Source organism: Pecten maximus, chromosome 13 (genome assembly GCF_902652985.1).
Source record: "Pecten maximus chromosome 13, xPecMax1.1, whole genome shotgun sequence".
Lineage (NCBI taxonomy): Eukaryota > Metazoa > Mollusca > Bivalvia > Pectinida > Pectinidae > Pecten > Pecten maximus.
This window is the reverse complement of record NC_047027.1, coordinates 28,986,707-28,999,162: the sequence shown is the minus strand read 5'-3', so window position 1 is coordinate 28,999,162 and position 12,456 is coordinate 28,986,707. Positions and strand designations below refer to the sequence as shown.

Below are 12,456 nucleotides of genomic sequence, written 5' to 3'. Positions count from 1 at the left end.
CATTTCACATCAGCTTATCTATGTATTTTTTTCATTTATTTTTTTTTGTATTTATTATAGGTAAACCACGTCAGGACCCAAGAGTTAAACTTAATAACGATTTTGGATTAGCTACGGCCGAGACTCTAGTCATGAATGCCATGTTCCTCTCGAATCCGGAACCAGTTTTTTCTTGGTCTTTTGAAACATCACCAGGCACGGGTGTTACAAATCTTGTCAATGGCAGAGACAATTTTGATATTCAAAATATGTTCACAGTGAGAAATATGTCAGCCGTATCAGTCGGGACACGAAAGAATATACAAGCGTCCTGGTTTGGTGTCTACAATGTAACGGCGACGAACAGTCAGGGCAGTGATACACTCAGTTTTACTGCTGCAGCAAAAGGTGAATACATCTGATACTATTATTGTAGTTTATTGAAGAATATCTAAAGCTTGCGCCGAACTCTCCTTTTACCGCGCTGTTTCCTAAATGTTGCACCTCTAACAATCTAGAAAACATGACGTGATTGCTTCACAATTTTCATAGACGACACGGAAAAACTAACTGCATTACAAATTAATCAAACGAAGCGAGGATTCTATTGGAAAACAATTGCGGTATAACGACATCATTTTTACCTTTTATAAAGATTTTCATTGCAAAGAATTTGACTAGAATTAATCTTCGCGGGCGGGGCCAAAACGGATCAAACTGACAGACATGTAAACATTGTTCTTCAACAGACATAGCCTTGGTGATAGCTAATAGTTTGCATGATATTAAATGACCCTAGTCTATTCCCAGGGTTTGTACGTCAATCTTCGTTACAAATAAACATTTTGGCAACGAATGCCACTAATTGTAAATAAGGTCGAATAAGTATCTCGAAATTGTGAATTTAGCTACCACTAGTCTTCACATCCGCCATTGCCGAGCGGTTGGAATTTACTAGTTCATGCATATTTAGAAAAACACATTCTTTCTGGTATATGTGGTCAATATCATTATCAGTTGAAAACCAAACATATTTTGAATGTATATTCTAACGGTTTGGTACGGGGTCAAAAAGTGTCAGTTTAGGTGTATTTTCCTTGTGTTACCCTGGCTCCCATGTCTGATATCCGCATACTAAATATTAGATTAGTCAGTTGTATTGTGTATAGCATTGGGATTATATTATTAAAAACAACAATGTTTGGCATAAAGTCAGTATATATGCATAACGCGGTGACAGTTAAGGTCACTTTGTCTCTATTTTCAAATTTCTTCTGTAGGAAAACCAGACCCTCCGTATGGGGGTTTAGCTATGTGCCCTTTTGAAGATCGAGCCACGCTGAGTTGGACATCCGGCTTCAATGGCGGGTCTAGTCAAACATTTATAGTTGGTATACGGACAGATACGCAGAACAGCATAACAATCGACAGAAATATTAGCCAGTCTGACCCAGGACGTGGCCAAAGTGTTACTACAACAGTTACAGGTCTGGCAGCTGACACAAAGCATTTCTTCACTGTATATGCTGTTAATGAATTTGGGAACTCATCTTTGATCCAGGAAGTTAACTGTACAACAAAAGGTGATCGATTTTTCAATAAACCATTATAACGTAGTGGATTGTAGGTTATCCCAGTCATTTTGACTTTGATTTGTCGATCGTCAGTGCTTATACACTTATAGCTTTGAGAATAATTGTTCTCTGATAAAATGATTTCTCATTAAAGTCGGCTAAAAGAACAGATCACAGTGTATAGTTCATTTTTCTGATATTTCATTAAATCTAAATGATGATCCAACGTATTACTTAAGTAAAGAACCAGCCTAAGAACAAATCAAACATATATGAAATATGAAAGTTGAAACAACAGATTAATAAATTAAATTGAAATATAAAAAAAACTGTTAAAAGGGATAAACAGATCTCGTATTATGCTCCCGATTTATACGTAAATGAGTTTCTTATTTGTATATGTGTCATTGGAAATCCATTAATAGACTGGATCTTCCTTTTATGCGTGTCCCCACACATACAACAATTAGATAACATACTTCCTATAGTTCTACTCCACACATATGCAGAGATAATTGTGTATATGGCGGTTATAGTTATATAGAGAGGTAAATGCTAATAAAACAGATAGATTTGACATTAGACGACTTCTTCAGTACAAATGGTTGATTATTTCGGCTGCAGTTGTCATATATAACATGATCATACTAGCAGTTTAATTTTAAGAAATGGAAGCATGCGACAACCCAAAACTTGGTTACATGTGTCAAATAACTTGCAGTGACCATAAACTTTAGGATAAAATGAAATTTTAAGAAATATTTCAGTAAAAAAAAACCTCTTAAAAAATGTAATGTTTGTTGATAACAAATAAAACTTGCTTTCTTATTCAGCACGTCCATCTCTAGCCGAAAGTACAAATGTAGCAGCAGTTGTGTTGCCAGTCACTGGTGTTCTAATACTGCTGTTGACAGCTGGTGTCGTGATTTTTGTCAGACGTAAGTACATATACTGAGAACAAACAATGTCGTTATCACGTTTTTAACATATCTTAGAAATGTAGTGTGAGAAGATCGTCACACCAAAAGTAATTATAAATGATTTTCATAATACAAAAATAAGGTGTTGAATGTTGTTTTGCAGGAAACCGACAACTGTGCTGTAGGTAAGTATATGTACTTTAAATAAGAAATTGTGCTGCACGTAATTGGAAATGCTGAAGCTACTGCATGTGCTGTATGTAAGTAAATGTGGTGTACGTAAGTAAATGTTCTGTTAGTAAGATGTTGTAGATAAGTTAATGTGATGTAGGTATGTAACTGTGGTGTAGGTAACTGTAGTCACACGATTACGACAATGTTACGACATTGTCCGGTTTACGACATCAGCTGTCGTAAACCGGATAAAGTGTCTTTGCCAAAAGTGCCATTTCACGGGTAGACGACCATGTCTTTCGAAGACGAAAAAACGAACATTTATGGACAATTAGATGAGATAGTTTCGTGTCTCAAAGTTATACAGGAGTCACAGAGGTCGTTCGATTCACGGATGATAGATTTGGAACGTTCACAGAACGAAAGTCGACGAAAAGACGATTACTTATATCAGCCACGTGCTCATCACAGTGAAGATTCTCAAACACAGGTGGCCGGTCCCACTACTAGTACCTATAGTGCAGCCGACAAATCCGACATTCAAAGGGAGTATGAAAGTATTCGAGATTCTTTGTCTAAGCTGAAACTCCCGAATGACTTGAAAGTATTCGATAATAAAACGGGAATTAAACAAATTGATCAGGCGCATTTGACTTCGGTCAGTAAATCGGCGCGTTACACAGAGACTGCCCTGAGATGGCTACAGACCATCAATATTGAAGAGAAACCCGTTTCTGTGGTTGACTTGGGACATTTGTTTACGATCCTGTCAGCGCAAATTAATTTTTTGCAAGCTGAGTATTCTGCTCTGTTGGTGCAGAATACATTTGACAAAGAAACGTCAAAATTATTTAGGAACTTGGAACGCAATAATTCCACATTCACTGAAACAAGTCTAAACAACTTGAAAACAGCAGCTGATATATCAGCCATTAAACAGAGAACTGGCAATACTAATACATTCCAGCGGTATGCTCCACCTTTCCGAGGTCAGTACAGCAGGCGCGACAACTCTTACTCTTATGGAAGATCACAATTCGGCAGGGGATATCCACGACGACCACATAGAGCTATGATGGATGGACATGGTTACAACAGATTCCAATCTCCCATTCCGCAAGAACGTCCTGCAGATGATGGTTAATTACATTATGCCAAAGACTTTCGAGGTCATATCAAAATTATATTTACACAGTTGTACTAATGTGTGTTTCAAAACTAAATAGTTCACTTGAACACTGGCGAGATATTAATGCTCCTCAAACTGTGTTGGATTGGATTTCGCATGGTGTTACAATTCCGTTTGATAGGTTACCTCAGAAATGTTGTTTACCAAATAGATCATTTTCTGAGAAAGAATCGCAGTTTATATCTAGCGAGATTGAAAGACTTGTTGATGAGGGAGTATTGGTAGAATATTTTGATGATATACCAGTATGTATTTCGCCAATTTCTTGTGTGCCAAAGAAAAATGGAAAGCTTCGTCTTATTGTTGATCTTAGAGTTTTGAATGAGTGTATATCTCAAAAATCATTCCATTACGAAGATATTAAGATTGTACAGGATATTGTTAAACCTAATGACAAATTAGTTACTTTAGATATTAAAGATGGTTTTCATCATATTCCAGTAAGTTTGGATTCTCAAAATTATCTTGGTATTTCATTTCAAGACAAGATTTATAAATGGTCAAGATTACCATTTGGTCTCAAAGTATCACCATATTTTTTCTGCAAGACATTGCGGCCTATAATTTCTTACCTTCGAAGTTTAGACGTTTGTATAACTGTATATGTTGATGATTTTTTATTATCTGCAAATTTTGTGTTATCTCTGTTAAGGAGACTAGGTCTCAATGTTAATTTTCAAAAATCTAGTCTTGAACCTGAATGTAGAAAAGACTATATAGGTTATACCATTGATACTGTGAATGATGATGGCAACGTGTGGATTTTCATACCTAAAAAACGCATTACAAAAGTAAGACATGACATTAATGTGGCCCTTAAAAAGGGTATCATATCTGCGAGAGGCCTAGCTAGAATTGCAGGACAATGTGTTTCTATGTCACGAGCAATCTTGCCAGGGAAGTTGTTATTGCGTAATTTGTACAGACTCCTCAAACAGAGGTTGTCATGGCAGGACAATTTAAAGTTAGACATTTGGACCATTCAAGATCTTCAATGGTGGGACAAGGCACTGTTTTCGTGGAACGGTACAAAGGTTATACATCGAGCTATAGATCTACAGATACTTACGGATGCGTCAAGCACCGGATGGGGTGCGATTTTGGACAACAAGAAAGCAAGCGGATTGTGGAATCAGGAAATGTCATTAGAACATTCAAATATAAGGGGAATTATGGCAGTTCTCCTCGCTCTAAAATCATTCCGTTCAGATATTCGGAACAAGGTAGTACAGCTCTTGAGCGACAATATTTCAACTGTAGCCTATATCAACTATCAAGGCGGGACAAGTCACCGACTTACAAAACTGGCTATCGCGATATGGGCCGAAATGATAAAAAACAATGTTACATTGGTAGCCAAGCACATAGCCGGTTGTCGGAACCAGCAGTCAGACTTTCTAAGCAGAGTGGCCTCCCACTCGGACTGGAAATTAAACCCAAGACTTTTTCGTTACCTAGAAAAACTCTGGGGGCCACACACTATAGACAGATGTGCCTCATTTCTAACAAGACAGGTGCCATGTTACAACAGCCTGTATTACGACCCTCTTACTTCGGGAATCGACTGTCTAGGTCAGAGAGACTGGTTACATCACAACAATTTTGTCAACCCCCCGTTCAAAATCATTCCAAGAATTCTTCAGGTTATCATCAGCCAAAAAGCGTTAGCTACAGTTATCGCCCCTTGGTGGCCAGGCAAACCATGGCTTCATACCCTGAGGCGGCTATCAATAGCACCGCCAATTCGTATAAGGAACAACGCCAAGTCTTGCTTGACAGTAAATTTACTTCCGGAACCTCTAAAAAACCGTCGGTGGAAAATCTATGCTTGGAGAATTTCTGGCGCGAGAGATTAAGTTCTTTTGGGTGGTCATCTAGAGCTATTGAACAATTTATGAGTTGTTGGGCTAAATCTACGCTATCACAGTACAATAGATATGTGAAACGTTTTTGTACATTTTGTGAGAAAGAGTGTGTTATATTTCCACCAGACGCTGGAATGACAAGTGTGTTTGCTGACTTTCTATGTTCACTTACTGATAGTAGTGACAGACCACAGTCGCAATTAAAAATGGCGACAGCTTCGATATCGTGCTTGTATGATTCACTGGGACGTAACAATCCCATGCATTGTGTTACTTTGAGAAACTTGACGACTGCGCTTATCAAATCTGGTACGTCGAAGCCTGCTAAACGGACTTCGGTCATGCCTATTGTCGCGTTTATGGATCTTTTTCAAGTATGGAAGGACAATCATGAGCTGTCGTTAAAGGACCGCAGGCTTAAGGCGATAACGTTATTGGCTCTTGCATTTATGGCTCGACCCTCGGACCTAGCTCCTCGTGGGCAATACTTTGATCCAACATCAAGCTCGTGTGGCGCGTTTACATTTTCCAGAAAACAAGTAGTTTTTCACTCAGATGGGTCAGTTACTGTATACTTCTTCGGAGTAAAAAATGACACCACCAGAACTGGGTTTGAAGTTCGCATTCCCAAGTCGTCATGTGATAAAACGGACGTAGTATCAACTCTCCGTTCCTACTTTGATCGTACTAAAAATCTTGTGTCGGAGGATGGACCCGTGTTTGTTTCATTGAGCAGACCATACAAAGGTATTATGGCTAATACAATCAGTTCGATTCTTGCAGAATCAATTTCTGTCGCAGGATTAGGTGGGCAAGGTTTTACTCCCAAGTGTTTCCGTCCCTCAGCTGCTAATGCAGCTATTATGTCAGGTTGTGAACCTGAAACAGCTATGCATATTGGTCGCTGGAAAACCAAAGAGGTTTTTTATGATCATTACGTTCATCCTATGGCCCCTGGCCAGTACACTACGAACATTATGGGTTTTAAAGGGTTGCAGTATGATTCATAGTTTGTAATGTTTGTAGATTATAAAGTCAGACATTTTACATATATTATGTTTATATTTCCAGAAAATTGTGGTCATTTATGCTTGATATATGCAATGACAATTATTGTTTTTTCCAATGGAAAAGTATCCATTATACAATCAATGGCATAGCCTTTCAGTACATAAGTAACACTTTTCAGGTTTATGATTTTGATATATTTCCCTCTATAGTTAGGCATTAATAAATTTAAGTAAAGAAGTGTGACGTAAGTTTGTTTATTTATATACGAAACTGTAGTCACACGATTACGACAATGTTACGACATTGTCCGGTTTACGACATCAGCTGTCGTAAACCGGATATAGTGTCTTTGCCAAAAGTGTTTTTTTCATAGTTAAGGTTTATTTGATGGTTATATGTTCAATATTATGGTTGTATGTATGTGAAATGGCATGTGGTGGAGATAAGGCATTATTAAATTTAAGTGAAGAAGTGTGACGTAAGTTTGTTTATTTATATACGAAAGTGAATATATTGTAGGTAAGTAAATGCTCTGTATATAAATGTGCTGTTGGTATGAACACGTGTTTTAGCTAAATAAATGTGCTTTATGTAAGTAAATGTGCTATGGGTATGTACATTTGCTGTAGTTATGCAAATGTGGTTTATGTTCGCAAATGCAATGTAGGTATGTACATTTGTTTTGTAAGTAAATATGGGGTATGTATGTAAATGTGTTCTAAGCATGCAAATGTGCTGTAGGTATGTAAATGTGATGTAGCTTTGCAAATGTGTTGTAAGTATGCAAATGCGCTGTAAGTAGGTAAATGTGTTGTATGTACTTATATGTGCAGTAGGCATGAACATTTCTTGTATGTATGTAAATGTGCTGTAGGTATGTATAATTGATCTAGGTATGATACTTTGTCATAAGTATATAAATGATTTGTTGATACATGTAGGTATACTTATTATTATTTTGATACGTCAGCATACCTTTTAATTGTGATGACAGATGATTTTTGTTTGTAAATGCGTATATGTCGGTTTAAAATGTAGGATTACCTTGACAGAAACACCAAGCGTCATAGGATCAAAAACGTAAATATGCTTATCTGATTAGCATTTATGTAAAGTAATTAAAGCAGCAGCATTATTGAAACGATGTAGCTTTGAAACAAACGCTTTCTCTTGATCATGGCAAAATTTCGCATGTTTCAGAAATTGTCAACTTCCAAAGCAGACGGAATTGCAGAATGTTCAACTTTCAGAAAGAGGTATTATCAGCTATTGTACGCACCGTTACCATAGAAAATACGTTACCTAAAAGGTGTATATTGTTTTGATGTTTTTATTTATTTTTTTCTATCAATTTTAAAACTTAACGGGCATAAAGCAAAGATTCTGCTTTGATAAATACCTTTGCATTTTCAAACGAGCTTAATACTTTTATCTTATTTACAGACGGAAACTCTGATAGAAATAATGAAAGGTAAGACTGCATTCAGAAAAAAAAATTGAATAATGCTACATTTGTAAAAAAAAAAAAAAAATCACGTGACCGTCATAATTCATGTTTGTATTTTTTACACAGATCTCCATATCAACAACTTGATCCAAATGACATTGCTAAGCCGTCCGTATATTCTGAACTTGGAGGGATTCAGCACAGTAAGACAGTTTTGCATATAAATGTTTACATTCGTAACGAAGATGTCTCGCTGCTTGCATATTTAAGCAGTTTGTGATTATATTTGTCAGTTACGTACATTGTAATATGTTATTGTTTAAAAGACATTTTTTTTTATTCGTCAATAGTTTAAGTGTATGGCTGCCGTTGTTTGCCTTGAAAATAACAGTCCAGGATCAATTGATAATTCACCTGTTTATCACTGTATAAACACTAGCTGGCGGCTTACAAAGTCATCGTTGCCTACTGGACCAGAACGAAATTGACCATGGTTTAAAGAGAGTAGATATTTTAGTGTAAAGAACGAACTCGAATTTAAAATAGGCCGAATTACAGAGTAGACAAAGTAGTTAAAGTACTAAAGATGTAGTAGGATTTTGTTTGACTACTATCCAGATTGGACAGAGTTCGATGTAGACAGAGTCTACTGTATTTTTCTCTATGAATCTAATGAAGTGTTCATAGTATTGTTGTCTTGATATTGATTTTTGTCGAAGTATTAACGTTGAAAAATATCCAACATAATGCAAATCAACAAAATAATAATGCTTTGTTGTTTTGAAATGAACGGGCGTAATAATAAGGGATTGAGCTTAAGTACCTTGATGTTATTATTCATGAATATTCATGCAGTATATTAATAACCAAACTGTGTATTTACCTGAACGTTGATATTATTATCTTGCTTCGGAAACATTACAAATTAGCATCAATGTACTTTACTTTTTTACTTAAGTGAATTAATGTTTCCACATTATTCTTTGTACTTACAGTTTACCAAAACGATACAGTCGGTGATGGAGAGGGCAGGTAGGTGATGATTATCAGTTTTTCTCTGCAGATATTTAAGAAGTATAATTGGTTTCCCTTTTTGGTTTGTAATACACTTTCTCTACTCTTAAAATTATATTTATATCGATGTTATCATACTCGAAATTATATCAATGTGTCTATTATCTATTTGTAATAACAGACAGTACCTGTCTTTGGAGGGACGCTCCGATCCGAACGTCTATGATGAACTTCACAGTTCAGCATCCGGTAAGTGGCAGTACACATTGTAGCTTAATACCAGAAATGTAAAGAAATAGAATACATATATGTTTTACTGTAAAATATTTAGTAAATGAAAACATTTTTTTTTTTTTTCAGATACTGACTAGGATTCAAACTTTGTTTCAGTAATATCTTCATTAAGTAGGATTCATACATCATGTTTGAGTTTATTCGAGTATTTAATAATCACAAAATAAATTTTATAGAACCACATAATTGAATGACAAATTAATCACGTTGCATTATCACATTTTATCATTGTCACCATTTCATTGTGTTTGATGTTCTTGCCTTTCATTGAGGTTATTTGTGATCTTTGTTTTACAGGCGATAAAGGAACATATGTCAATACCGTCATTGGCGGAAACAGGAAACATTGATACGGACGAGAAAACGTGTACAGAAGACATACAACATGTCATATGGCATACTGAATTGTATGTAAATTAAATAGAAATATTTGTAACCTGCTGAGGACCGAGTCTGAAATATCCTGGATTTGAATAGAACACACATTGCCAGCTTCTAATCAGGCAAAACAAATACGTCGACAGATGAAGATCATAACCAGTATAAAAGAACAGGATACGAATGTTGTTTTGTTACAAAACGTTATACCTTTATAGCCGCTGACTTGTCAACTGTATATCATAGAACAAAACAGCGCTGTGGGAAGGTGGTACTTACCCAGTCACACCGTCAATGCATCCGGTGTCTTTACATTAACAGGAAACTATATCGGGAATACCTCAATAACTATTTGATGTTTTACATTCGACAAGTTGTTACATTTTGCGGCCAGTTAAAGATTCACTACTGTTAGATAACCATTCAACTTGGTTTTACTGATTTTCCGTATCAAGCTAAAGTTCCCTTCTTTTCTGAACTTGTGCCTATTCCAAGACTGTATAACTAAAGTATGAAAAGCTGACATTCTAAAAGAAACGGGTTTATCAAGTGCAATAGTGACATTGTTAACATTTGAAGAATGGCATTAAAAAACAACGGTTGAAAATTCGTAGTAGAAAAGCCATCAAATTGAAAAACACATTTCAAGACAAACATACAGCTTTTAGCACCAATAGTACATAGAGAAATGTGGTAAGTGCATTTCATTGTTTGCTTATCAAAAATAAAATATAGTTATCAGTGTAGTACTTTTTCATTAAAGTCACCATAGGAGATTTTTACATTCGTATTTGTTATGTTTTATTTTAAGTTTTATTATTGCTTTGTTGAATTGACGTTGAATACTTTTCAATAAAGTCTCTAATCAGAACATTCCAAGTTTGGTGTTAAATTAAAAAATTGACGAAAATCGTCAGTAGTCAGTTGGCAGTTTGGAAGACATTTAAAATGCATACATTCAGCAAATTCAAACAAGTAACCTTACTTTATGATTTCGGTAATCTCCAATATCAACCAACTCATCATCATTGTGATCCATACACTTTGTTAATCAGTACAATAACAAACCACATTCCTACATAACAAGGGGAAACATTCATCTGCTTTTTGCTACATTAACAAAACCGATAGTGCCATTGACTTTTACAAGTAGGCTGCTGGGATGAAGAGCCACAAAGTTATTCCAAACAAAATCTTTCCCACGGTACAGGTCGTATTAGTCCAATTTCTAGAAATCGTTAAGCAAACTTATGAGAAACAAAGAAGTAACACATCAAAAAAGATTAGACGGAGGTCGTTACCTACATAAATATATGCAGTACTGATGTGATTTGCGGTAGAGATTTTTTGTTTTTGTTTTTCTTATTTTATCTTATTCTTTTGGGGGGGGGGGGGGGGGGGGGGATTCAATTTTCTTTCCAAGGTCTATAACGACGAGTGCTTCTTCGTGGTCTTCACGTTCCTTTGATACTTTCTATTAATGTAGCCACTATTTCCAAATGGGCATCATGTATGAATTGTTGTGTGGAACGACTAGAATAATAAACGTCTGCCATGCTGTACACTGTTTTTATTCAGTCTAAACCTACCAAACACATCAATGTAGAGAAAGTGTTGACTAAACGATAACTTCAGTTATCAATTAACCTCTAAGATAATGGACAAATGCATTCATCAAACTTCTACAGTGACCATTCTAGGTGTCTCAGTATTAAATGACAAAGACCCAGGAAAACAAAATACCAGAGTAAATAACTCTTGATCTGGAGTATCTTTTTAAAGATAACAAGCATTATCGGTTAAAATGGTGATGTGAATGTGATTATCGCAAAAACAAATAAAAATAAATAAATGAAAATAAACATAACACATATCAGGTAAGCCGACCACGACAAGCATGACGATAAGCATTTTGATGCAGTGAATGTATTTACCAGATACATTTACTTATTTCCAGACACATTAAATGCCATCATACGTTGGTGATTGTCATATGTTTGTACATTGTATACCACAAATTGTTCAATTAAGTCCAACATTATAGCCCACCTCTAGGCTGCATCTGTACGCACACGTATGTCACAACATGAAGGATCACCCATGGGTCATCTTTGTGATGCAATATCGTTTGATACGTTGAATCACGCGTTTGAAAATAAACTAGAAGCTTTCAGACAAAAAATAGACTATTATGTTTTTTACGTACACCGTATCTAATAAATTTTCGTCCGGAGTATCTTAGCATATGACACTTAAATAATACAGCTGCATAATAAGTGACGTAAAGCTGTCCAATAAGTGACGTAAAGCTGTCCAATAAGTGACGTAAAGCTGTCCAATAAGTTAGGTAAAACTGTCCAATAGGTTAGGTAAAGCTGTCCAATAAGTGATGTAAAGCTGCCCAATAAGTAACGTAAAGCTGTCCAATAAGTTACGTAAACTGTCCAATAAGTAACGTAAAGCTATCCAAAAAGTTACGTAAACTGACCAATAAGTTAGGTAAAGCTGTCAGATAAGTGACGTAAAGCTGTCCAATAAGTTACGTAAACTGTCGAATAAGTAACGTAAAGCTGTCCAATAAGTTACGTAAACTGTCCAATAAGTTACGTAC

The 12,456-nt window shown here is 35.8% G+C and overlaps 1 protein-coding gene across 2 annotated transcripts; it reads left to right on the top strand.

The window, feature by feature from the left end:
- The first annotated feature begins 55 nt into the window (after window positions 1–55).
- LOC117340953 (nephrin-like) lies at window positions 56–10,627 on the top strand. Of its 2 annotated transcripts, XM_033902750.1 has the most exons (10): window positions 56–387; window positions 1,260–1,562; window positions 2,387–2,491; window positions 2,637–2,658; window positions 7,913–7,968; window positions 8,156–8,183; window positions 8,286–8,362; window positions 9,155–9,191; window positions 9,355–9,422; window positions 9,765–9,940. In XM_033902750.1, exons 1-10 carry the CDS (start codon window positions 132–134, stop codon window positions 9,815–9,817), a joined length of 1,005 nt encoding a protein of 334 aa, XP_033758641.1. In that variant the 5' UTR covers window positions 56–131; the 3' UTR covers window positions 9,818–9,940. The 2 variants fall into 2 exon arrangements, with proteins under 2 accessions (XP_033758641.1, XP_033758640.1); XM_033902749.1 differs by lacking the exon at window positions 8,156–8,183 and having other exon boundaries at window positions 9,765–10,627.
- The last annotated feature ends 1,829 nt before the right edge of the window (window positions 10,628–12,456 follow it).